At 39.0% G+C, this 27,548-nt stretch overlaps 1 protein-coding gene and 1 long non-coding RNA gene across 8 annotated transcripts in view; one reads left to right on the plus strand and one right to left on the minus strand.

The window, feature by feature from the left end:
• Positions 1-26,033, plus strand: LOC149124549 (uncharacterized). Of its 3 annotated transcripts, none has more exons than XR_016212843.1 (3): positions 1-141; positions 1,902-2,007; positions 25,895-26,033. It is a non-coding gene; the product is annotated as an uncharacterized LOC149124549 (long non-coding RNA). The 3 variants fall into 3 exon arrangements; XR_016212842.1 differs by lacking the exon at positions 25,895-26,033 and adding an exon at positions 5,943-6,082; XR_016212844.1 differs by lacking the exons at positions 1-141; positions 25,895-26,033 and adding exons at positions 685-821; positions 5,943-6,082.
• The window catches only part of PIBF1 (progesterone immunomodulatory binding factor 1), a 239,588-nt gene that overhangs the window by 205,483 nt on the left and 6,557 nt on the right, over positions 1-27,548 (minus strand). For all 5 annotated transcript variants that reach the window (XM_070048728.2, XM_070048727.2, XM_089303617.1 and 2 more), the window contains exons 3-5: positions 23,482-23,582; positions 17,551-17,749; positions 14,249-14,368 (exon numbers count right to left, since the gene is read on the minus strand). In XM_070048728.2, coding sequence (XP_069904829.2) covers positions 14,249-14,368; positions 17,551-17,749; positions 23,482-23,582 — 420 coding nt within the window. The remainder of the gene's footprint in view (positions 1-14,248; positions 14,369-17,550; positions 17,750-23,481; positions 23,583-27,548) is intronic.

The raw sequence follows: 27,548 nt of genomic DNA on the forward strand, positions 1-27,548 counted from the left end.
GGTGGAAGGGACGGTAGCCAACCCGGCAAGAACCAGCAGCAAACCCGGGGAGGGCCAAGCAGACAAAAGAACAGCGCAGGGTCCTGTGTCGTTCCTCCACGAAGACGGGGAGCGACACTTAGATTGTTATACACTGTCCCTGTAAGTAACAACAGAGCCCGTTTTGCTGCCGGATACTGCTCTTTGTTGCTAAGAGCTTCCAGAAATGAATGAATGTTTTAAATTCTGACTTCTATGACACACAAGTGTTAAAAATATGCTATGGGTTAAAATAAATCAAGAAAATTATATCTTTGATAATATGCTAATTTTTCATCTATTTGGATAAATGTGAGTTAAAAAAAGTTTAAGTTTTTCAAAGGGAAAAAAAGTTAAAAAAAAATCAGAGTGATGAAGAAAGACAGCTTTCATCACATGTGGTGGACCCTAGATTAGAATAAGACACAGGATCAAATGATGGTTCTGTCGGCCAACTCCTTTGCACTTAATGCTGCCTCCACAAAGCGAGCACACTAACAGATCCACTGGCTCCTTTATTTTTATGCATTGATGATCATGCTAAATACTACATTACTATTTTATTTAGTTCAAGAGATTCCATCCACTGTTTCTTTCCTTAAATGGCTGAAACAGTCAGGGCTGGGCCATCTTTTACTGCTTTCCAAGGTGCAGTAGCAAGAAGCTGGAATGGAAGCGGAGCAGCTGGAACTTGAACAGGCACTATGATATGGGATGCGGATAACTCGAGCAGTGGCTTAACCTGCCCTGCTTCAACAGGATCCCTCGTCCATGTATCTAGCAGAACCCACTGTTGCAAAAAGGTATGCTGAATGTTGGGTGGCAATTTTTACAATAAACACTTTATTTGGTAAACTGAAACAAATATGAAAAGTTGGCCTTTCCACAGGTACTGACCCAAGTATGGCTGAGCCAAACAAATTTTAATCATAATGCTTACAAGGACAAGTTGCCAAATTATTCAAAAACTCACTGAAAGAATTTAAATGAATCAAAGCAAGAAAAGTACAGTTTTTCCATGCTTTTTAAGGGATTTAGAAAAGACTGAAAGTATAAACAAATGTGAATGGAAGGCATAAAAGAATTATACTGATTCACCACTAAGAGTCAAATTCAAATTATTATTATTATTATTATTTTGCTCTTGAGGCAATGAGGATGTACAGAGTGGTGACAGGTGACTTAACAGCAAAAGAAGTAATTTTACTATTGAATTACATTCTTCGCTTGGTATCCCTGGGGGATGGGTTCCCAACCCAGCTTCTATAAAATGGCATACTACTTACACATAACTTACGCACACTCTCCTGTATACTTCACTTGTAAAATTTATTTTCACTTTATCTTAAAGGCAGAGAGACAGAAACAAAGAACAACCACTGGCTCAGCTCCCTAAATTCCTGCATCTACTGGGCAGGGCCAATTTTATCTGAATATCATTGTATACGTTATCTCATAAAGGAGTTTTAAGCTCACTAGCTAGGATAAAAATAAATCTCTGAAAACAGTTACTATCCCTTGAAATTTATAAAAATCTATAGTGGCAGTATGTGTCATTAGTGAACTATCTCATTTCCCTACAAGTAAAACTAACTGGATCACTTACATCTGAATATTTATGATAAGCCCCAGGGTAATCTTGCAGAAGTTTTCTCAAGAAGTGTATTTCTAAACAAGGAAGTTACCTTGAACAAAACAATGTTACCGCTTCCTAGTTACCAAAGTTCTCGTAAGAGAAAAAACATTTCACCATTTCCTCATGAAACTGAAGCGCTTTATTAAGTACAGACTCAGTAATACTTACATACGTGTTACCATTCACACAGGTATTACCATTAACATCTCTCTCTCTTTTTTTTTTTTTTATTTTGAAACGAAACAAGCGCATTGAGCTAATTTGACAACAGCCTAACAGCTGCATACAGCTCCGCTGCATGAGATGGGGATGCAATTCTGCCCTGCTGTAAAGAAAACTCCTAAGAAGTATCTGTAAGTACTTAAAAAGAGTAACTACCCCATAAAAGGTCACACATATGAGAGTACTTCAAAAAAGTTCATAGAAAAGAGAAGATTTAGTTACATTGGTGGAAAAAAAATTTTGTAATCCACCCACATGGGGATCTTCAAAAGTCCATGGAGACACATGTTATAAAAAAAAAACTATGCATGGATTTTAATTTTTTTGCATAAAAATGAATTTACTTTTTAATTCAAATATTCTATAAACTTTCTGAAGTAGCCTCATATAAAAGTTTAAAATAGGCTCTAAGTAGACATCTTTTAAGTTAAAACATGAGCTCTATTTCCAGTGTTAGTATCTAGATATTATTTCCACATAACTAAGGATCAAGAAAAAATTATAAAAGAAAAATCCCTGAAACCCATTAAAATCAGCACTTTGGGAAGGAACTTTCTTAAAGGTCAAAAATCACCTACTAGGAAACTTCTAAAAGTTTTAAACTTATACCTGTAATGAACTAGCAGATTATATGAACAAAACCAGAGTTAAATGAACTGTGTAGTTGTGTGGCTTTGATTACTCTGAATGTTTTTGTGTAGGCATCATTATGAAATCAGTATCAAAATCCACACTCCTTTGATATGAATACATACTATGGAAGAAGAGTGTCAGTTTTATAATTCTCCCTCCCAGCTATAGATCTACTGAATTTTGTTAGGAATAACAGTATAACAGGTGATCCGAAATAATTAATTTAAATGAAAATAGGGTAATTTAATGTAATGCTTTGGTTACTAAGTCAAAAACAAGTTGCTGAGCAGAAAAACAGGTGGGTACATACTGCCACCATGTGGTGAAAAAAATTATAACCATTTTGCATAAGACAGAGGCGTTTTAAAATGGGAAGTGTTTTCCTAATCGCCAATCTCAAAACTCAGAGATAAGTAACAAATATTTTGTTTTTTCTTAATTACTGTGGAGTTGTCATTATTACTGTCATTTTTTGTACTACATTTGTTAGCTGCTGCCTTCTATGTTTCCATTAGTTTATTACTTGTTGGATGAAATAGTAATATCTATTACCCAATCTGCCCTGTGATTTTATGAATTTCAATTACACTTTTCTGAGCTGCTGGTGTTCATTTGACATTCAAATCTTTTTGTGTCCTCTGATAGTAAACTTGGTTCCCCAATTACCAGATTTTAGTTTCTGTACTCTGTACTTTATAATTCTATCAGCATTTCAGTAATTATTAATTTGTTAAGAATTGAAAATAACCAGTTTAAAAGTGTCCTTAAAACTCTATATTTTGTTTAAAGTCTGGTAATTTTTCTTGTTATATTTGCCTTCACAGAATCTTACAGGCCATGTGTGTCAGTATTGCTGCAAATATAGTTTGTCAGACTTACTAAAGCCTAAAATATTACACCACCATAGTTCTAGTGATCTGGGATGACTTTGAAATTTACTATATATGGGTGAAATGGTTACCTTTCATTTGATTATTGTTTATAGCCCCTGCTTATATTTCTGCTAAACCGAGGTATTTTGGCTTTTTACTAGTTGAACTCTTCCTTTAGTGGAGCATTAAGCCCTTGAAGGTAATGTCAATTAAAGATATGTTATCTAAACAGTGAGGGAGAGAAGGGGGAAAGGTAGAGGGGGAGGGAGGGTGGAAAGCAGAGAAGATGCGGAGGGCTGGAGAGAGGGAGTGTCATTACATTCTTGGAATTGTACCTATGAAACTATTGAAACTGATAAAAACTAAAATAATTATTTTAAAATAAAAATGAAAATATCTAACAGGCCACTTATTCATATCAAAACAAAGCTAACCATGTTGAGAAAAAGTCTGCAACGAAGCTGAGATTCTTTATAGGGAAATCAGAGGGATCTAAAGGTCTACAGGCAAAGACCGGATTTTTGGGATTGGTGCTATGGCATGGTAGGCTAAGTGCGGTGCCAGCTTCCCATTTGGGTGCCAGTTTGGGTCTAAGCTGCTCCTCGTCCAGTCCAGTTCTCTGCTTATGGCTTGGAGGCAGTGTATTGGCACCGTTCGGGGTTTGTGGCCATTTGTGGAGTGAACCAGCGGATGGCAGATCTTTCTGTCTGTAATTCTACCTCTCAAAAAAAAAAAAAAGAGAGAGAGACTGGATTTTGTTCCTTCAGTTTTGTTTAAAACAAAAATGTAGTGATTCTGCTCCAGATAAAGACCAGGTAAGCTCCCATCTGACCAACTCAGTGCAGAATTAACTCTAAATTCTGTACAAAATATAAAACTACCTGAAGGCCTAAGAAAGTGACTAAAATCAGCAAGAGGAGACTGACTGGGAGTCTAGAGGGGAGTACACTTAAAGGGAAAAGGGACCAGCACTTGGGTGAGTGGTGGTTTTGTTTTATTTTATTTTAATGGCCATTAGTTTAAGAGCAGGTCTTTTCTGTGCCATGTTGGATGAAAAAAAAGTACAACAGAAAATCCTTACCCAAAAAATGAAACTCTAGTTATTAACTAAATGGAAATTCTAGAAATGAAAAATTGCATGCTTAAATATTTACCCCAATAAACAAAAATGTATGTCCACACAAAAAATCCATATTCAAATGTTTGCAGCAGCTTTATTTACAAAGGCTCAAAAATGGAAACAATTCAAATGCCCATCAACTAGTAAATGAGTAGATCCACACAATGATAATTACTCAGCAACAAAAAGGAAGAAATTGCTGACATGTAAAAAAAAAGGTCTGGGGGCTGGCACTCTGGCATAGCAGGTAAAGCCGTCTGCAGTGCCAGCAACCTGCAGTTGCCAGCAACCCATATGGGCGCCAGTGGCTGTTCCACTTCCGATCCAGCGCTCTGCTGGGAAAGCAGAAGATGGCCTAAGTCCTTGGGCCACTGCAACCACATAGGAGACCCGGAAGAAGCTACTGGCTCCTGGCTTTGGATCAGCACAGCTCCAGCCATTGTGGCCATCTGGGGAGTGGACCAGCAGATGGAAAACATCCCTCCTTCTCTCTCTCTCTCTCTCTCTCTCTGCTTCTGTCTCTGACCCTCTATAACTCTGACTTTCAAATAAATAAATAAATAAATCTTTTTTTTTTTTAAAAAAAAAGGTCTGGAAGTGTCTCATAAAATTAAGTGTGACTAATGAATGGATGGATAAGTGAACAGATTACATGGTAAGACAAATATAGTAAAATTATAGTCATAAATGTACTGGTGTTTGTTGTAAAATTCTTCCAAGTTATCCACATTTGAAAATTTTTATAATGAAATGGAAAAAATTTCATTCTCTAGGGCAGAAGTGCATTTTGCAAATATAAACTGGTTATTAAAAAAAAAAAACCACAGAAGTTATAATCAGTTCATTTATCTTCTGAAATCCTCCTGTAATTTGCCTGACTAGTTTGGTATTCTGCGACTCAAACTTTACCATGGACACACTCAAAGTTTTACTTTGTGCTTCCTCATCAATATAATGTATTAAAATGTTAAATGCTGGCCGGCGCCGCGGCTCACTAGGCTAATCCTCCGCCTAGCGGCGCCGGCACACCGGGTTCTAGTCCCGGTCGGGGCGCCGGATTCTGTCCCGGTTGCCCCTCTTCCAGGCCAGCCGTCTGCTGTGGCCAGGGAGTGCAGTGGAGGATGGCCCAGGTGCTTGGGCCCTGCACCCCATGGGAGACCAGGAAAAGCACCTGGCTCCTGGCTCCTGCCATCGGATCAGCGCGGTGCGCCGGCCGCAGCGCGCCGGCCGCGGCGGCCATTGGAGGGTGAACCAACGGCAAAGGAAGACCTTTATCTCTCTCTCTCTCTCTCTCTCACTGTCCACTCTGCCTGTCAAAAAAAAAAAATTAAAAAAAAAAAAATGTTAAATGCTGAGTATGACTGGACTTAACAGTTATCTCTGGAGAACACTTCACTTTTCATTTTTTATTGAGTTCTTTTTTATTCCTACTTTTTGGCAGCCACTACAGAGAAACCAATTTCTTAAGAGCCCACAACAGTTTAAGAAGTCTCAATGTTTGCCAAGAGATGGAATCAATCCAGATGTCTATCGACAGATCCATGGATAGAGAAAATGTGGCACACACATACTATGGAATATTATGCAACTTAAATAAGAAGGAAATTCTGTCGTGTGCTATGACGTGGATGAATGTCGAGGACATAATGTGAAGCAAAAGGCTTCCACTCATACGACAGTATCTAAAAATCACAGGAAGGAAAGCAAAGTAGAAAAGTAGTTCCTAATGGCAGGAGAAGAGAAGACAAAGTTAGTGTCTAATAGGTATGTGGCTTCAGCTGCAAGATGAAAATGTTCTAGAGATCTGTTGCACAACAATGTAAATATACTTAGCAACACTGAATTGTATACTTGGAAATGGCTGAAATGGTAAATATTACATTTTGATCCTAATAAAAAAGCCTGTCAATTTTTAAGAACTATTTTAGAACCCTGACAATGCTTTTTGAAATCTACATTTTTTATTCTTTACTTAATCCTAATACACATGCACAGTTACTACCCAAATGAAATATTATAATATGTTCATTTATAAAATTCTTCGTGGCGTAGGCATTTGGCAGAATGGTTAAGATACCACTTAGGATGTAGGCATCCAATATTGGAATGCCTGGGTTTAAGTCTTATTTCTGCTCCCAACTCCAGCTTCCTGCTTAATGTACACCCTGGGAAGCAGTAGGTGATGGCTCGAGAACTTTGATCCTTGCCATCTACAAGGGCGACCTGGATTGAGTTCCATGTTCCTGGCTTCAGCCTGGTCCAGCCCTGGCTATTGCGGGCATTTGGGGAGTGAACCAACCAGTGAATGGAAGCTAGTTCTGTCTCTCTTTTCTCTTTGTGTCTCAAAAAAATAGAAATATATTAAAAAGTCCTTTGTTGACTTTCCCTCAATGGTTAATACTTGCCAAAATATTCACTGAAATTAATTCTCATATTACATAAACTTAGGACACAAGTTTGGTTTATCAGTTTCTATCTCATGAGGTCCTTAATTTCTAGAGTCAGGTCGGCAATTTACTAGCTTTCAAGCAATGAGCCCTACTCTAAGGGCTCCATTTGGTAAAATTAACCATGAGCTGCAGCTTCATGTTAGCCTTTAAGGTCCTTTAAAATTCTTGTGTGAACACCATCTAATCATATAACTTGTCAAAGTTTATGTTTTATTCACCTTTAAAGTTACATAATCACTTATAAGCACCATACCATTCTTAAAATTCCAATCTTTAAATGTATGTAATTTGAAGCCTAAAGTATTTTCTGAATTAACTGTATGTTCATTAAAATAATGTAATATGAGAAACACAGATCATATCTTTACTTTATAGCTGTTGCAGCTCTTAACACCAGAGCTTTGTCTCAAGACTTACTATGGCAATGTATCTTTATGTATTGAACAAAGTAATACTCCCACATTCTTACATTTGTTCATTCAGGAGGCCTTTGAATCAAAGTGTGCTATCTTTCACTGGATGTATGTTCTCTTTGTTTACTAAAAAAATGAAATGTTTATTGCCTTGTTGGGGCTAGGAACAGGAAACTCCAAAATATAGTACCTCAGCATACTGAATATTTTAAATGGCAGGAAACTGAGAAAAAGGCAGAAGCACGGAGGTCTCTGTGACTTTCTCATACCCTCTCTCTGTCCAGAAGCAGGTCACAGAATCTGAAATTCTGCTCTCTCCTTCTCCCCTGAAGATCCCTCCTGTGCCAAGTGTCTCCTACAGCCAAAGACGAGGAGTGTCACACAGTGACTGAACAAGTAGGCCTTGCTGTATTTCCCCTAGCTGTTACCTCTGTCCTGTAATCACACTTTTGCCAACTGTCCACAAAAATAGTTCTACGTGTATCTTTGAGTCTTCATTTCTGAAGGTTCCTGTATTACATGAAACTTAAATTAAATAAATGTGTTACACTCTTCTCTTATCAATATGTCTTTTGTTACAGGGACCTCAGCCATGAACCTTATAACGGATGGGGAAAAAAATTAGCTTTTTTTTTCCTCCTCTGGTAGGGAAGAAATCTAAATTTTGTCTCACAAATAGTTAAAAGGAAAATTTACTTTTTTGGGTCAAGAAACTTAATGAGACTACTATAAAAGTCAAAATGTCCTGCTGTGTTTGGATAGGATGGGCATTTTCATGTTTTCATAGCCTCCCTCTGCCCAGCAATACTATATATTCTAGCCCCCATTCTGAAGAAGAGAGAAAAACAAAACGTCAATGTGTGAAAAACACCAATATGAAAACATTTCAAATACAAGAGAAAACAGAAACTTTCAACTGATGAACTGGTCATGTCATTCTGTAATTTTTTTTTTTTTTTTTTTGACAGGCAGAGTGGACAGTGAGAGAGAGAGAGAGAAAGATCTTCCTTTGCCGTTGGTTCACCTTCCAATGGCAGCCGCGGCCGGCGCCTGCGGCCAGTGCACCAGGCTGATCTGAAGGCAGGAGCCAGGTACTTATCCTGGTCTCCCATGGGGTGCAGGGCCCAAGGACTTGGGCCATCCTCCACTGCACTCCCTGGCCACAGCAGAGAGCTGGCCTGGAAGAGGGGCAACCGGGACAGAATCCGGCGCCCCGACCGGGACTAGAACCCGGTGTGCCGGCACCGCAAGGCAGAGGATTAGCCTAGTGAGCCGCGGCGCCGGCCTAAATAAATCAATCTTTAAAAAATTAAAAAAAGACTAAGCCACTGAGATAAATTATCTCACTTTACTAATGAAAATTCCATAAAACTCAATAGGAGTAATTCCATCAAACACTCTCTGTTCTCTTCTGCAAATGCCGTAACTACAGAAGCATATATTATTGAGTAAGGCCCAAATACAGATGACTCATTTCATTGCATGGATCAGACTGGGCATCCAAAAACATTGCTGCTAAAATCAGATGAATGCTTTTCTACCGTTCTTGGTAAAGAGAAAAGCTTTACGGTTTATAACATGAATTTACTTACATTTGCTGTGACTTCTATTTAAAAAAACAAAACAAAACCTTCCTTTGACTCCTCTTCTCCTGTCATTGTCAATCCTGTCTCTCTATTCCTTTCTTTTTTTTTTTTTTTTTTTTTTGACAGGTCTTCCTTTTGCAGTTGGTTCACCCTCCAGTGGCCACTGCACCCGGCGCACCGCACTGATCCGAAGGCAGGAGCCAGGTGCTTCTCCTGGTCTCCCATGCAGGTGCAGGGCCCAAGGACTTGGGCCATCCTCCACTGCACTCCCTGGCCATAGCAGAGAGCTGGCCTGGAAGAGGGGCAACCGGGACAGAATCCGGCACCCCGACCGGGACTAGAACCTGGTGTGCCGGCGCCGCTAGGCGGAGGATTAGCCTAGTGAGCCGCAGCGCCGGCCCTCTCTATTCCTTTCTATGCATTAAAATTATCAGGAAGAACTCTCTGTACTTCCAGGTCCAATTTTTTTCTCTCATTCACTCTCACACTCATTGTAATCAACTTTTGATTTCACTCCTCTATTGGAACTACTCTCGACAAGGTTCTCAATGACCTTGCTAAATGCATGGCCAATTTTTAATCTTCAACTAAGTGGACCCATCAACAACATTTGAAGCAGGTGATCACTCTTTCTTAACACACCACTTCTTCTTGACTTTCAGGAACGTAATTCTTCTGGTTTCCTTCTTTCCTGGGTGACTTTCCATCCTTCTTTCTCTCTCCCCCCCTTCCCTTTTTTCTCTCTACATTCACTCTCCTCTGGTGATCTCTTTCTGGTTTTAAATATCTTTTTATGCTTATGAGTCCCAGCTGGGTATCTAGCTCAGCTTTGCACATCCATAAATTTCCTACTGGGTATCTAACAGATCTCTCAAAGAAAATATATCGAACACTTGAATTCTCTTTTGCCCTAAAGTCTTTTGTATCACACCATACCCATCTCAGCTCAGTAAAGTTCCATCTTTTCAGTTATTGAGGCCCAAATCCTTGGAGTTATTTGACTCTACCTTTTTTCCTCCAAGTCCATCCAATTCATGAGGAAGTTCTAGTGGTTCTACTTTAAAACAGTTGTCACCACTTCCACTGCTGCCACCTTGATCTGAATGAAACTCTATCACCTCTCTGATTACTCCAAGAGCCCCCTTTGAAATCTCTCTGCTTCTATCCTTACATCTCCATGGTTCTCTTCTCAGCACAGAGAATTGCCTTTAAACCATTATCTAGGACATTATGAAAGCGACTTAATAGTCATTAAAAATATCTCAACAAATAAGCACTTGTTGACAGTCCACTGTGCACCAGCCAGAGCCATATTTTAAATATGTATCAGATCATGTCATACCTCTTTCCAAAAGCTGCAATGCTTCATTTCACTTATATGCTTTGTTTCTTCACATGACCTCAGCAGATCCCTTATCTCACTGATCTACCTCCGACTATTCTTTCTCCCTTCTTTTTTTTTTTTTTTTCAAGATTTATTTATTTATTTGAGAGGTAGAGTTAGAGAGAGAGGGAGGGAGAGACACAGAGAGAGGTCTTTCATCCACTGGTTCACTCCCCAGATGGCTGCAATGGCTGGAGCTGGGCCAATCTGAAGCCAGAAGCCAGGTGCTTCTGTGTTTCCCATGTGGGTGCAGGGAACCAAACACTAGGGCCATCTTCCGCTGCTTTCCCAGGCATTAGCAGAGAGCTAGATCAGAAGAGGAGCAGCTGAGACTACAAACAGTGCCCATATGGAATGCTGGTACCACAGGCACATGCTTTAGCCTACTACACCACAGCGCCAGCCCCTCTTCCTTCAATCCTATCAGTTACGTTGGCCTCCTCATCACTCCACAATCACCAAGCCACTCTCATTCCTTTGCACTGACTGGGTCCTCTGCCTGGAAGCTCTCCCTTGAGAAGCCTGCTGCCTCCTTAATGAGACCTACCAGCCAACCTAGTACAAATCTGCAGGTGATTTTTCCTCTGTTCTCCATGCAGCACCCCAATCATTTCATCATCATCAATTTTTTTCTTTTATCCATTGTAGTTGTCACTTTCTATCATATTAGATGATTTGCTTATTTTGAAATATATGTCTATAGACACCCTTTTAAAACTATAACTCCATGAGGGCAGGGCTTGCTGTTTTGTTCAATGAGATATCCCAGGCACCTAGAATAATGCCTGTCATGTAATAGACACACAATCTGTATTTACTGAATACACTACATTCTTTATAATAATGACCATGTGAGGTAGGTATTAACTATTACCACCCCCATTTTGCTGATGGAGAAGTTATAAGACGGGGGATCCATAGGACTGAGTTTTTTATTATCTCAGATTATCACACCATTGTCAAGTTGCCCAGATGAAGCTCAAGCCAGTACCTTTGAATTGTTCCAATACTATTAGAGCAGTAAATAATTTAATGAATCATTTCAAAAAACAAACCTTAAAATAAATATGTAGCAAAATTTGCAATATCAAATATATTTATTGTTCTTCACAGCCTTATATAAAGGTCTTTTTATGAAACAATAATAAAAGTTGTTTAATGGTGTTGGCTTCATTTTTTGAGACCTGACTGTTCTGCTTCCAATTCAGCTTCCTGCTAACACGCCTGGGAAGGCAGCAGAGGATAGCCCAAGTGCATAGGTGCTAGCCACTCATGTGGGAGACCCAAATGGGAGTTCCTAGCTCCTGCTTTGGCTTGGCCCAGTCCTGTCTGTTACGAGCATTTGGGGGATGATCTCTCTTTCCACCCCTTTCTCTATTGCTCTGCATTTCAAATAAATAAAGAAATCTTTTAAAAACATTCTGTTTACTTTTTTCGTATTTGGAAAGTTGACCTGTAATAGGCCCTTGACAGAGCAGATGAACCAAACTCTAAAGATGGCCTTAACATAAAACTAATTCTATTTTGTCTCAACCATATTCTCTTAACTTGTACCTATTATTAAACAATAGGACATTGCTTAATTTTTTCCTGACTGTGATATAATTCTTTGTTCACACTGTTAACAAATCCAGCAAGGGGTTTAAAACAAAAGATTACACTCTCAGCTGAGAGGTAATAAATCCTTAAGAAATAAACTTGTGTATGGAATGATTCTATGGTGCCATCTTTTATGTGTTCACTTAGGGAAGTCATAATACATTTGATCAAGCACTATTTGAGGTGATCCTCTGAAGGTATTTTTCAGATGATACTAACATTTAAATCAGCAAACTTTATGTAAAGTATGTCATCCTCTATTAGATGGTTGGGCCTCAATCAGTTGAAGACTTAAAAATAAATAAATAAATAAATAAATAAAGATTGACCTTTGAAAGCAAAGAGCTCTGCTGGCAGGCTGCCTTTGGACTTGAACTGCAACTCTTTTCTGATATCCAGCCTGCCAACCTACCCTGAAGATTTTAGATTTGCTAAACTTCTTTAATCTGTCTCTTTCTCCATTTCTTTCTTGTTCTTTCTCCCTCCCACACACACACACACACACACACACATACAGGCTCTTGGTTATATTTCTCTGGAGAACCCTGATTAATACAGACTTAACAAACCAAATAGTTTCCATACTCAAGAGTTATTTAGTGCATAAAGAAAAAACTGAGGAACTCTGACTCAAACACCTTATTAGTTATCTATGCTTTATTCTCTATAAAAGTATTAGCAAGGAAGAAACAAACTAACAGAGGATGGGAGTAGGTGCAAGTCTGCCTGTCTAGCATTTGCCCTATTGACAAAATTTCTACTCTAAGGAAAGGAAGGAAGCTAGGCCTTTATTTTGCCTGTAATGTTGTTATTGACTCTAACTTGATGACAAGTAAATTCTATCCAGTATTAATAGTGCAGCACACCACTGAAAATATACATTGTAATTATTCATTTCTGGATAAAAATACATTGGCTAAAAACTTTTTAAATAAAGCATAAAAGAAATACGTATACACAACTTTGCTAAAATCATATTTTTACTTTGAAACAGAAACATGGACAATTCAATGAAATGAATGGACAAACAATATTTTCTCCATTTGACAGGATGCAATTTGTTAAAGGACACAGTAAATGAGCAGATCAGGATATCCTCTAATGTTCTACCTCTAATCTACTAGAATTTAAACTCTAGAAGGGCAGACATATTCTTTCTTGTGTTTACTATTGTCAGCATGTAGCACAGCACCACGCACATCACTGGGGTTAATGCTAATGTTAGTACACCTGTTCAGAACAAGCATTAGGAGAGTTAACTGCATCTGAAGAAGCAGCAAAAATAACTGGCAGTTGGAGTGCAGCTCCCTTTTATATCATGAACAAGGTTAACCTGTTGTGAAGACCTGCAGCAGACTCTATTTGTAAATTATAACCTTAAGTGTTTCTCTTCTGGACCGATAAAATCCTTGAAGAACGCTATCTCATTCCTAAGTGCTACATGACAGCAAGACTCAATCAACCACTTTTCTCTTAACAGGTTACAATTGCAGGATAGTATTCTGGATATTTGGTTAATGCTATAACCCACCCTCTATAAATGAGAGTTACAAGTATGATGACCATATAATTTATCATGTACATTGGGGTGCTTCTGGAAATGAGTGGAGTGTTATTAATATTTATATATTGGGAATAATGGGACTGTTCAAGGTAAATGGGAACCTATGAGTCACCATAATTAAAAGCCAAAGGGATCCTCCTCTTCTTTTTACTCATGGAACCTGCAAGAGAGTCCCTGCATATTCTGGTTTACATTTCTTACCTAAATTTCTTGACAGAACATTACATGTAGATATTTAAATTACTAAACAAACCCTGATATACAAATGTGTCATTTCAGTCCTTTCACAGCAATTTTGAATAGAACCCTGCTATGAATTAAAAGCAATTGATTATGAAAAACAAGTTACAAAAATGCTCAACAATGGATTATAGCTCAAGATCATAGGCTTGCCAATTTTTAGGATGACTACTTCCAATTTAATCTGTTTCCCACTATTTATGAGAAACCATAGCAATCAGCATCCCCTAGTTAAATTTTTCTATCATTGATTTTTTTAAAAATAAAGGTTTAATTAATTACAATGCAGCAAGCACTCTGAGCTTCACCTTGAGTGGGTTCCTCAGGCCCTACCTTAGGACCCATGGGTTCTAGGCCCAGAAATCCAGATGAATGCTACCTATGCAGTGGGTTTGCATCACATGTAAGGAAATATCTGCCATTGATTTTTCTATTTCTTATTACAAATCTTGAACTCCTTACAGCAAAAAGTTGAGAGTTTGTTTTTACCAGCAATCAAAACTATACAAACCTCTGTAAGCTGCTTCAGTTGGCTTTTGTTTGTACTTAATTCTTCTGACAGATCATTCTTTTTCATTTGTAGTTCACATATTTCCTTTCTTAATGGAGTCACTAGCTCATAGAACCGAATCTTCAAAAAGAAAAGAAAAAAGTCATAAATCAAAGTTACAATTAAAATTTGCCAGTATGCCGTTTTCAGTGATCAACAATACAAGGAAATTCTACAAAATTAAAACAGTCATTAATTGACTCTAACTGTAAATACTTTATTAAGACTCAATGTTCAGTTAAGTTACCTCAAGGACCAGATGATCAGTAACTGACAGCAACCTGAGGGTCTGCCATTCCTCTCATTTATTGCTTACTTCTCATTGCCACCCTACTGCTCACTCCACACTATATGCTTGCAAACTTCTTGAACACATCAAGTGTCCAAAGGTCTTGCTGTTGTCCACATACAAACGCATGGATCATGCCTTGTATCCTTTAGGTCCCTGATCAATATCACCTTACTAGTAACGCCTTACTGGATTTCACTACCCTGAGTTAAAATTGCACCCTGCCCTTGCAGTCCTCCCTGGTCTTCACTCCTGCCCTTCCTCCATTGCACCTAGGACAAACAGACATTTCCTATATTTCAGTTATTGTCTGTATTGCTCAGGGAGAATGAAAGCTTCATGAGGGCGGGAATTTTTGTCTTGCTTCTACATTGCTCAATCGCCAATGCCTAACTATATGATAAGCACTCAATAAATACCTGATGAAGAGATAAAGTCTGTTTTTATTCTCCTCTCAAGCTCTTGTGAAGCTCTACTTACTGCTGCCACTGCAGGGTGTGGGATAACGAGGATGAGTCAGGAAGGATCTATTTTTAACCGCTACTTTCATTCAGTTCAGATCTTTCTGCCCATTCATAATTCTCTGAGAGGATTTTTCCTGTCCTAAGCCAGTAAACTGTTCTATGTGAAAAGGTCCTAGAAAACTGACAAGCCATCAGCAAATTTGGAGAGGGCTATTAAGGACTATTTACTGTACAGATACACGTTCTGAAATTCATCAGTGTATGATCTGCTGCAAAAGTACCATATATAGTTTCTTCAAAAAGATGGTGGAAAAATGAAACTAGAAGAAATTTATGTTTGAAATACATTTTGAAAATCCATGCAAATGAGGCGCCTTCACAGAGCTCATGGAAAATGTACATTACAAAAAAAAAATCGACGGATTTCACAAGTTTTTGCACCAATATAAACATCTTCTAATTCCATCTTTTTACAAACTTTTTGAAGTATTCTCATATGTGGAAAGAAACAAGTTCTAAGGTTAGCCTTCAATGCAATGAATGCATATAACTAATCAGTTGGGGTAATACTATCTGTGGAAACAAGAGATGTAACAAGAAATATTAACAAATCAAAAATAAGCATAATTGTCACCAGTGAGATATTTTGTAATTACTATGGATAAATGACAGTGCTTGGAATATTTATTTTAGTCAGTACATTTTGGGAAGAAAACTGTGCTTCAGCTATTAAAATAAACAGCTGGACAAAAAAAGATAACAATTCATTTTATAAGAAATCACTAATCTGCAAACCTTATCCCAGTGAAAGCCAAGAATAGCAACTACTTCTCCAGCAAAAATAATGGTAGTGTTTATTATGTGTTTATTGTATTCTAAACACTGTAGTAAGCATCTTACACACGTGTCCATAACCTTCACAATTACTGAAATAGAAAGGCATTGGTATCATTAACTCTTTTAACAGATGAAAAAAATTCAAACCTCTTAGGGTGAAATGACAGCTATACAGTGGAAGATGGCCTAAGTCCTTGGGCCCTTGCACCCACATGGGAGATGTGGAAGAACCTCCTGGCTTCGGATTGGCACAGCTCCAGCCACTGTGACCATTTGGGGAGTGAACCAGTGGAAGACCTTTCTTTCTCTCTGCCTCTGCCTCTCTGTAATTCTGCCTTTCAAATGAAATAAAATAAATCTTTAAAAAAAGAGAGAGAGAGAAATGATGGCTATATATCAAAAGCCAACAGTTCTTTTCTTTTCTTTTTTTTTCTTTTTTTCAATTTATTTGTTTATTTGAAAGGCAGAGTGGCAGAGTGACAGAGAGGGAGAGGCAGAGGCAGAGAGAGAGAGAGAAGTCTTCCATCTGCTCATTCACTCCCCAAATGGTCACAACAGCCAGAGCTGGGCAAGACTGAAGCCAAGAGCTTCACGCAGGTCTCCCAAATGGGTGCAGAGGCCCATGTACTTGGGTTGGCCCCCACTGCTTTCTTAGGCCTATTAGCAGGGAGCTGGATTGGAAGTGGAGCAGCTGAGACTTGAATTGGCACCATATGGGATGCCAGCACCGCAAGCAGCAGCTTAACCCACTATACCACAGTACTGCACCAAAGCCAACAATTCTTATCTGCGGTTGGGGGACCCCACTTCCCTGCCCTGTCTGTCATTATGAGACCCTTTCAAACAACTCAGAAGATCAAAACTATCTTCCTAATTAAGAACTTTTTGGCACCTGTTCAATTCTCTAACGATTCTTCAGTGGCATTTTCTGATGGCTAGATGATATATGATATCACTGGTTCTAAGTTTAACAGACTGTATTTTTATGCATTCTGTTTTTAAAAAAATCTCTATTTTAATTTCTAATATAGTAAATACTGATACAGCTTTTTGGAGTCCTGAATAATTTTTTGAGTGTAAAGCGATATGACACCAAACAATCTGAGAACACTGACACATATTAATCCTGAATTTATATTTATATAACCAATATTGCAAGATTCTGAACTATGTATTGACAAATCACACTGTACCCACTAAGTATGTACAATTATGTGTCAAATAGAAAATTATTTTAAAAAAAGAATATTTGCCAATCTCTTCCTATAAAGCTTTTCAGCATCTTATATCCCTTTTATAAACATATCAGCTTTGCTCTGCCTCACTATCCCGAACAAAACCCTGGAAACAACGAATCTGTTGTTCATCTCCAAAAGGTTTCAATTTGAGAGCATAAGCCACTAGCTTATGATAAGATAAGTCATTTCTATGGACTATGCAGTCATTAAGTTCAGAGCCCAATTTATTGCTTGACTTTGGAGATCAAAGGTCAAGAGCCTTTAAAAGTTGGTGCTATGAATGCCACTCAATAACTTTAGATTATGGCCACAGAATAATTTGTCAGTTGGGTTCTTAAAAAATAACGGCTACTACATCAATGGCAAATTTTAATCTAAAATGTATGCAGTTCTCTTCTTTTTTTTTTTTTTTTTTAGGTAAAACAAGACACTTACAGATACATATTCCGGAATAGAAAGCTGATCTTCAGGAAAAGCTTTTAGCTTCATATACTGCTCATCTGTTAATTCAATGTCACGCAGGTTTCGACGAATATCTCCAGCTTTCTCTCGTAGCTGAATATTTGTCTCTTCTAGCTGTTTCTGTCTCACTAAAATGGTTTCCATTTCTTGTTTCATTAGTTCTTGATATTTTCTATATTAGGAGGGAATTTATGGCAACCATTAAAAATATTTTCTCACAGTTCTCTACTTACAGTAACAAAATTAGGAAATAAGAAGTCCAATAGTATTTTTGGCTCCATTTAAATGTTTACTTACGTAACCAGTTAAATATCAAGTGACAATTTCATAAAAATTATTAAATGTGTAGGCACATACACAGAAAACTGATATCTTAAATAATTTTTAAAATTCAAATTATAAAATCATATTACTTCTGCATAAAGTTTAACTTTCATTCATCTGTTCCAGACTCTACTTATTAATTTTCATTTTTCATTTATTCTTGTACATCAAGGAATATCTCTTGAAGATGGCAACAGTGAACTACCATAAAGTATCTGTTATGGTTTCAATAGGATTTGGCTTATGCAGATGTTTAAATCAAAGCCCTACGTTAATGGTTAATGGGTTAATATTAGTGGATTAAAGCAGGCTTGATTGAATTATGGTATCTGAGAGAGGCCTAGTGGGAGTTCTTTTTTTTTTTTTTTTTTTGGTTAAAATATTTTATTTCTTTTTTTAAACTTTTATTTAATGAATATAAATTTCCAATGTACAGCTTATGGATTACAATGGCTTCCCCCCCATAACTTCCCTCCCACCCGCAACCCTTTTCTCTCCCTCCCCCCTTCCATTCACATCAAGATTCATTTTCAATTCTCTTTATATACAGAAGATCAGTTTAGCATATATTAAGTAAAGATTTCAATAGTTTGCACCCACATAGAAACACAAAGTGAACAATACTGTTTGAGTACTGGTTATAGCATTAAATCACAATGTACAGCACACTAAGGACAAAGATCCTACATGAGGAGTAAGTTAGGTTCCTGGATACTTAGCCTCAGAAGACAGTTCCCACGAGAGGCTTGGTTACATAACACGAGTGCACTCGCTGTCTCTTCTGCTTCCTGGCTTGTCATGTGACTATTCCCCCACACCGGCTTCCACCATTGCCAGCCTCTGCTAGATGCAAGGCTAATGGAATCATCACACTGTGGACTGTGAACCTCTGAACTACAAGCCAAATAAGCTTCTTGCCTACTTGGCACCTCTCAGGTATTTTAGTTGTAATGAAAAGCTGTTTAACAGAGTATTCACTCACCCAATGAGGCCACAAAAACAGTAATCTACAAAAATTCATCATTCTCAAAGAACCACATGTAGCCAATATTGCTATTATTAGTTGCCTACCAAAAGATTTTAATCCAATCTCCCTCTTTCCCTAGGATCTCAGTCCCATCAACAGGTAAGTGTGCTATTACTACTATAAACAGAAACACAACTCTTGACTTCTTTATTTTTCCTTTTGGAGAAAAACATCTCTGCGCGCACTCTCTCTCTCTTCTTACAGAAAAAGAGGAGCAAGGTACTGAAATCTCTGTCTCTCTCTTTCTCTCATCTTTTCCCCTCCTGTACCACTCTATTCCTGAACATGGCCTACGTGTGAGTGTGTGTGTGTGTGTGTGTGTGTGTGATTTCCTTACCTTTTTAATAAACTTTATCACTTTGTAAAAAAAAAGAAAGAAAAACAAAAACAGCTGAAATGTTATCTATATTTGCTGTCTCCAATTTGTCCGTCCACCCCAGCCAACTAGGTTTTTACCCTCTCTATTGAAATCTAAAAGTTATCAATAACATCCAGAATGCTAAGGATCAATTCTTAGATCTCCTCATCCATGACAGAATGACAGCACTTGATACACTGATCTTTCCTTCCTTCGACTCAACTGTCTTCCAAGGCACAAAACTTTTTTCTCTTTTCATCTTTCTCCTCTCTGACTCTGACACCTTCTCAATCTCTTTTGTGTCAGTGTTGGCATATCTACTCCTCTTCTCTGTCACTTCCTTAGGTAATTCATCCAGCCTCATAACTTAAATATTGTCCACATCCTACTGACTCCCTGATTTGTACTTCAGGTGCAACTTTTCACATCTCAGGATAGATTTCTAAGACAAGTCTAATTTAACACATCTCAAATGGAACTCCTGGTCTTGACTCACAAACCCTTTCTACTGTGGTTTCTCCTACCTTAGTTGACACCACTCCAGTTTTTTCAGTAATTCAAGCCAAAAATATTAGTGCAATCCTTGACTCTTCATTTTCACTTTTTAAAAAAGATTTATTTATTTATTTGAAAGGTAGAGTTAAAGAGAGGCAGAGGAGAGAGGGAGAGAGGGAGAGAGGGAGAGATCTTCCATCCTCTCATTCACTCCCCAGATGGCTGCAAGGCCAGAGCTGCACTGATCCAAAGCCAGGAGCCAGGAGCTTCTTCCAGGTCTCCCATGTGGGTGCAGGGGCCCAAGGACTTGGGCCATCTTCTACTGCTTTCCCAGGTCATAGCAGAGAGCTGGATCGGAAGTGGAGCAGCCAGAACTTGAACAGGTGCCCATACGGTATGCCAGCACTGCAGGCAGCAGCTTTACCAACAATGCCACAGCGCTGGCCCCCATTTTCTCTTAAATCCCACACCTAATCTGTAAAGACAAACTATCAACTCTACTTTCAAAATATATTCGGAACCTAACACTTTTTACCACCATCACCCAGTGACAACATTATTCCAACAGCCTCCTAACTGTTCTCTCAGCAGCATTACTCAATCTGATGAAATGTCTAAAACATTACAGCACACCTATAATCAAAGGTAGTGGTTCTCAAAGTGTTGTCCTGGACCAGCAACATCAGCAACTCAGGAAGCTGGCAGAAATGCAAACCTCAGGACTCACCCAAATCAGAACTTCTGAGAGTGGGACCCAGTAATCTTTTTTAACAAGTTCTTCGAGTGTTTCTGATAGATACTAAAGTTTAAGATCCACTGATTCAATGTGACAACAGCTAATAATTGGCCAGGTAATTTTTAAAATATTTACTTATTTATTTGAAATTCAGTTACAGAGAGAGAGAGAGAGAGAGAAATGGAGGGAGAGAGGGAGAGGGAGAGGGAGAGGGAGAGGGAGAGGGAGAGAGGAGATCCTCCATCCGCTGGTTCACTCCCCAAATTGTTGTACTAGCCAGGGCTGGGCCTGGCTGAAGCCAGGAGCCAGGAGCTTCAACTTGTTCTTTCTTGTGGGTGCAGGGGCCCTAAAAGTTGGACCATCTTCTGATGCTTTCCCAGGTACATTAACAGGGAGCTGGATCAGAAGTGGAGCAACTGGGTCTTGAACCCACACCCATATGGGATGCTGGTGTTACAGGCAAGTGGTTTAACCTGCTACACTGCAGCTCTGGCCCCTAGGTAATTTGTTTCAAAGGTTTATTTATTTATTTGAAAGTCAGAGTTACAGAGAGAGAAAGAGAGGGAGAGACAAAGGAAGACAGCAAGATCTTCCATCTGCTACAACGGCCAGGATTAGGCCAAGCCGAAATCAGGAGCCAGGAGTTGCTATTCTTTTCTTTTTTTAAAGACTTATTTATTTGAAAAGACAGAGTTGGAGAGAGAGATATTTTCTTTTTCTTTTTTTTTTTTTGGACAGGCAGAGTGGACAGTGAGAAAGGTCTTCCTTTGCCGTTGGTTCACCCTCCAATGGCCGCTGCAGCCTGCGTGCTGTGGCCGGCCCACAGCGCTGATCCGAAGGCAGGAGCCAGGTGCTTCTCCTGGTCTCCCATGCAGGTGCAGGGCCCAAGCACTTGGGCCATCCTCCACTGCCTTCCCGGGCCACAGCAGAGAGCTGGCCTGGATGAGGGGCAACCGGGACAGAATCTGGCGCCCCAACCGGGACTATAACCCGGTGTGATGGTGCTGCAGGCGGAGGATTAGCCTATTAAGCTGCAGCGCCAGCCTGAGAGATTTTCCATCTGCTAGTTCACACCCCAAATGGTCACAATGGCCAGAACTGGGCCAGGATGAAACCAGAAGCCTGGATCTCCACTAGGTTCTTCCACATGGGTGGCAGGGGCCCAGGTACTTGGGTCATCCTCTGCTGCTTTCCCAGGCACATTAGCAGGGATTTGGATTGGAAGTAGAGCAGCAAGAAACTGAACCAAGGCTCCTATGGGATGTTGGCATTGTAGGTGGCAGTTTAACCCTCTGTGTCACAATGCTGGCCCCAGTAGTGAAATCTTGACATGAGAAAAAGATACCTACTTGACATGTTTACCACTAAGACACAGAAACAAACATTCTTGACACATTGTTAATTACAGTACTGATTTTTAACTTATAGAGGTATGCTTTCTTTATGGATAAATGTTTGCTATGGTTTGAATATAACATGGCTCCTAAACTCATGCAGATAGTTAAGCCTCAAAGTCAAGGACTGATGTACTAAGGCAGTAGAGTCTTAATCCAATTATGGTGCCTACAGGGTGGTCCTAATGGGAGGTCCTTAAGTCACTGGGGGCTTATTTTTGGAAGGTAGTTCTCTAGAGAAGGTTAGTTATAAGCACCAGACTCAGGACCAGCTGCTGTTCTCTGCTTCCTCGCTCGCTAAATGATCACTACCCTGCACACATTCCACTGCTGCCACACTCTGGCCTCCCTAGGTGACAAGACCCATGTGGCCCACCCAATCATACACAGATATAAACCTCCCTCCCTTCATAATTACCCTGTTAGATATTACATCATAGTGATGAAATGCTGACTAATACAAGTTTTGGTCATAATTTCCAAACACAATTTCTTTAAAATGGCAGAGGAACTTGAAAGACACATAGGAAGATCTGAGAAGACAGTTTCTAATAGATTTGATTTTTTTTGTCCACAATCTTCAAATCTACTTGCTTACACTTAATTTGATTATTTTTTTTTTGACAGGCAGAGTTAGTATGAGAGAGAGACAGAGAGAAAGGTCTTCCTTTCCATTGGTTCACCCCCAAAATGGCCACTATGGCTGGTGCGCTGTGCTGATCCGAAGCCAAGAGCTAGGTGCTTACTCCTGGTCTCCCATGCGGGTGCAGGGCCCAAGCACTTGGGCCATCCTCCACTGCCTTCCCGGGGCCACAGCAGAGAGCTGGACTTGAAGAGGAGCAACCGGGACAGAATCCGGCGCCCCAACCAGGACTAGAACCTGGGGTGCTGGCGCCAAAGGTGGAGGATTAGACAAGTGAGCCGCGTCGCCGGCCTAATTTGATGATTTTTTAAATCACTTACTTTTCTTGAATCTTTCTCAAAGAATCCATTGATAGTTTTTAGAGAAACAGCACATCTTTTTGTATTTATAGTTCACTGTTTATTAAGCTTTAATTAAACTAATCGTTTCTCAGCCTTTTGGCCAAGATCAAGTGTAGTTTTAATTGAATACATAAATATAAAAAGGAACTTGGCATAGGTGTATTTGAAAGTAAACAATGGACTCCAGCTGAGCTGGAGAAAGTATACAGGCATAATGTGGAAGCTAAGAGAAAGTTCAATGTACCACGAGACTCAGTATGTTTTGTAAGGTAAATGAAGAAAGGTTAATCCAGATAGCAAGTTAATTAGTGGTGAATTTAGAGCGCCTCCTTTGTCACTTTCTGCTTTACTTCTATTGACCAACGTTTTTTTACTTATCAATGACTTGCTGAAAGGATGTTGAATTCTGACTTTTTACATTTTGTGTACTCTATCAAATAATATATTATTATGGCCTGGATGTGAAAATAACTTTTATCTTAAATTTGAAACCTCTCTATTTTAGTTTATAACATTATGCATAAACAGGTAATGAAGCTACTTTAATTGTTAGATAAATACAGTTACTTTTTAAAGTTTTTCTTACCTGGCATCCTTCTGCTGAAAAGTTAATTGGCTATCTAATCTCAATGTTAGTAGCTGCTTCTGGTGAAGTGCATCATTAAGTTTTTCTTCCAATTCTTCAATCTTAAAAAAGAAAAAAGTAAATCATATATTCAATTTTCAAATTTACCATAAAGAAAAGCCTTTGTTTTTTTTTTTGTTTTTTTTGTTTTTTTTTTTGACAGGCAGAGTGGACAGTGAGAGAGAGAGAGAGAGAGAGACAGAGAGAAAGGTCTTCCTTTGCCGTTGGTTCACCCTCCAATGGCCGCCGTGGCCGGCGCGCTGCGCTGATCTGATGGCAGGAGCCAGGAGCCAGGTGCTTTTCCTGGTCTCCCATGGGGTGCAGGGCCCAAGCACCTGGGCCATCCTCCACTGCACTCCTGGGCCACAGCAGAGAGCTGGCCTGGAAGAGGGGCAACCAGGACAGAATCCGGCGCCCCAACCGGGACTAGAACCCGGTGTGCCAGCGCCGCAAGGCAGAGGATTAGCCTAGTGAGCCGCGGCGCCGGTCAAAACCTTTGGTTTAAAAAATAAAAATTTTAAGGGGCCAGCACTGTAGCACAAAAGGTTAAGCTGCCACTTAGTAATGGTGGCATCCCATATGAGTGCTGGTAAGCAGTGGGAGATGGACCAAGTACTCAGGCTGGTACCTGATGCTACCCAAGTGGGAGACCCAGATGGAGCTCCAGGATCCTGTCTTTGGCCTGGCCCAGCCCTGGCTGTTGCAGCCATCTGGGGAGTGAGCCAGTGGTTGGAAGATCTCTTTCTGTCTTTGTAACTCTGACTTCAAATAAATAAATATTTAAAAATGGTTGTTTAAAAAATTTTTAAAGACTTAATTTTTCTTTTTTGCAATTGTTGTGTTCACTAAGTTCAATGTGTGCTCATACTTCAGCTTGAAACTATTGCCTCAGAAATTTTTTTTTAACTATTTCTTTTCCTTAACCCATGCTGAGAAGCTACTGACAACTGGAATTTCATGTTGGTGGCCTGCCCATTTAATTATCTGCAGGCCAAATGCTTGTTTGTATCCAGAACCATGAATCCGACTACTGTAAGTCTTCAAGTGACTATCACACAGGTAATGCTACCAACATTCAAAATGAAATGAAAAAGCAAACACACATAATCTTGTATTCCTTGCATCTTCTGATATCCAAAATAAAACAAAAAAAACCCAAAAACCTGAGTCATGTTTGATATGCTTAGTTCTCCTTTACTGCTTTTTGTGATTAGACACCAATTGTTTTGTTAAAGTTGTTTCATTAAGTAGATGTCAAAACAGTACCATGCTCTGGAATATCCACCAAGGAGACTTGAGTTAGACCTCTATCATCTTTTGCCTAGGCTATTACAATAGCTTCCTCCTTGGTTTCCCTGCCTATAGTTTTGCCAATCTTCAAATCCATCTTTCTTTATCTTACCTTTGAAACAAGTTATCAAAAGTATATTTCCCTAGTTCTAATTCCACCACAGAATTCTCACTGACTTCAGAATAAATTCTGAACTTTGTGGCAGAGTGCACTAGTTCTTGATCTGGCCTTTACCAATCACTTCTTTTTTTACTGGAATAAAAAACAAAACAAAACAAAACAAAACAAAACAAAAAAACAAAAAACTCAGGTGCTTGCCATTCCCCAAATGCATTGTGCTTTGTTTTAAACCTCTATCTGCTTTTAGTTTATTGAGAAAAGTTCTTAGTTCCTCCTTTTCAATTCAGGAAATTCTTCTTAGCCTGTGAGTCCCTTTAGTTGTATTTAATAGCTGATCTTTAATCCTCATGTGTTTCATAGACAGATAAACTGTCATGGACTCTCCCATAAACTCTAATTGACAATTCAATTTAGGAATCTCAAAGAAATCTAAAATCTAACATATTAAAAACAGAACTTCTGTTTTCTCTTCCAGATCAGCTTTATCCCATCCTTCCATTTATCAATGAATGGTTCCAGTTGATAAGGCCAAAAATCTGGGAGTCTTACATCAGACAATAGCTGATAACTATCTTCTGCTTCTGCCTTATCCTTTGCTCGATTCCTTCAGGTTCATTTTGAATATAAAATCTTGATGTGTAACTCCAACTGCCTAAAATCTGACAATGATTTTTCTTACTATGTAAACTAAAGACAGACTTTACAATGGTGCAAAGCCAAATACAGGTCTTGTGCTGTTTCTATATAGCCCAAGGGCTAAGAATGAGCTTAGATTTTTAAAAGTCCTTTAAAGAAAAAACAAGAATAATATGTGACAGACAATTAATGTGGCCAGCAAAGCATAAAATATTTACTGCCTAGCCCTTTATAGAAAATGTTTGCTGATTCTTTAACTAAAGTAAAACAAACTCCATTGCATTGGGCAAGGTAATGTACTTTATTTTTTTTTTTTCCAATTTTAAGGAATTTGGGGCCAGTGCTGTGGCGTAGCAGGTAAAGCTGCCACCTGCAGTGCCAGCATCCCTTATGGGTGCTGGTTCAAGTCTCAGCTGCTCGACTTCCAATCCAGCTCTCTGCTATGGCCTGGGAAAGCAGTAGAGGATGGCCCAAGTTCTTGGGCCCCTGCACCTGCGTGGGAGACCCCGGAAGAAGCTCCTGGCTTCAGCTCCAGCTGTTGCAGCCATCTGGGGAGTGAACCAGCAGATGGAAGATCTCTCTCTCTCTCTATGCCTCTGCCTCTCTGTGACTCTGCCTTTCAAATAAAGTAAATAAATCTTAAAAAAAAAAAAGAATTAAAAAAATTTTAAGGAATTTATTAATTAGACTCTCGGGGTCTCAGCAAACACATGCTAATTAATACAACAAAATTCACATCAATTCTCATGTTAATATGATACTAAGACAAAAAGAATTGATTCTCTGTAGTTCAAACAGTTCTAAAAATATAATGATACTTCCATCCCTCTCTCTTTCTTAGTTTTTGAGATAACATATTTTTAATTTACATGACAGTCAAAGGTTCAACGCTCCACTAAATAAAGAGTTCAGCAAGTAAAAAGTACAAAGATTCTAGTTCTACTGGAATATAGGCAAGGGTTATAAATAATAATCAACTGAAAAGATACATCATATACAGTAAATTTTAAAATAATCACAGATCCTGAAAACTATAGTAGCACATCACTCTTAACTATTGGTTTGACAAAGATATAAAATAAGAGTTGACAAAACTATATTTGCAGCAGTACTGATACACACAAAGGCATTTCTTTTCTGTTTTTCTTTTTGCTAAGTGACTTTCACATGCTCTTGAGGATATCTTGTTTAATTTTTTTTTTTGATCAAGACTTTCACTTGAATATAGTCTCTGTAAAAAGGGGACTCCCATAGTTATTTCTATAACCCCAGCAATAGTTCTCAATCAATGTATTAAATCAATAAAAAATATAAAACAACCACACTACTCAAAATTCTTATTTTGCAAATCAAAAATAATGTTATCACTTGTTAAGGAACTTTTTTTTTAAGGTGTCCAGTTTTACAATTTCAACTAACTTCTCAATTAAGTCTGCTAGCTCAGTGTCAACCTGGGAAGACAACCTCTTTCATCTATCATGTAGTAAGGAACACACAGATCTGAAACATGGGGTTAACAGAATGAGGTTTAGGCATTTGAAAACTGACAGATAAGAGTGAAGAGGAAAGGAACAAAGAAAGAGTATGGAAAGGGATTTAGGTAGCAATGGATGGGGACTAAAGTGTAAGCTGGCAATTCTGTAGTATCAGGAGGTTTGGACTGAGAGGCTACACTTTTTTTTTTTTTTTTTTAAGATTTATTAATTTATTTGAAAGCCAGAGTTACAGAGAGGGAGAGACGAAGAGAGATCTTCCATGTGGTGGTTTACTCCCCAGATGGCCACCATGGCTTGGCTAGGCCAGGCTTAAGCTAGAAGTTAGACATTTCATCTTGGTATCCCACATGTGAGTCAGGGGCCCCCAACCACTTGGATTATCTTCCTCTGCTTTCCCAGGCCACTGGCAGGGAGGTGGATGGGAAGTGGAGCAGCCAGGACACGAACCAGAACCCATATGGGATACCAGCATTGCAGGTAGCTGC

The sequence above is a fragment of the Oryctolagus cuniculus genome, chromosome 9 (assembly GCF_051225735.1).
Source record: "Oryctolagus cuniculus isolate XC-2025 breed Fujian yellow rabbit chromosome 9, ASM5122573v1, whole genome shotgun sequence".
NCBI lineage: Eukaryota > Metazoa > Chordata > Mammalia > Lagomorpha > Leporidae > Oryctolagus > Oryctolagus cuniculus.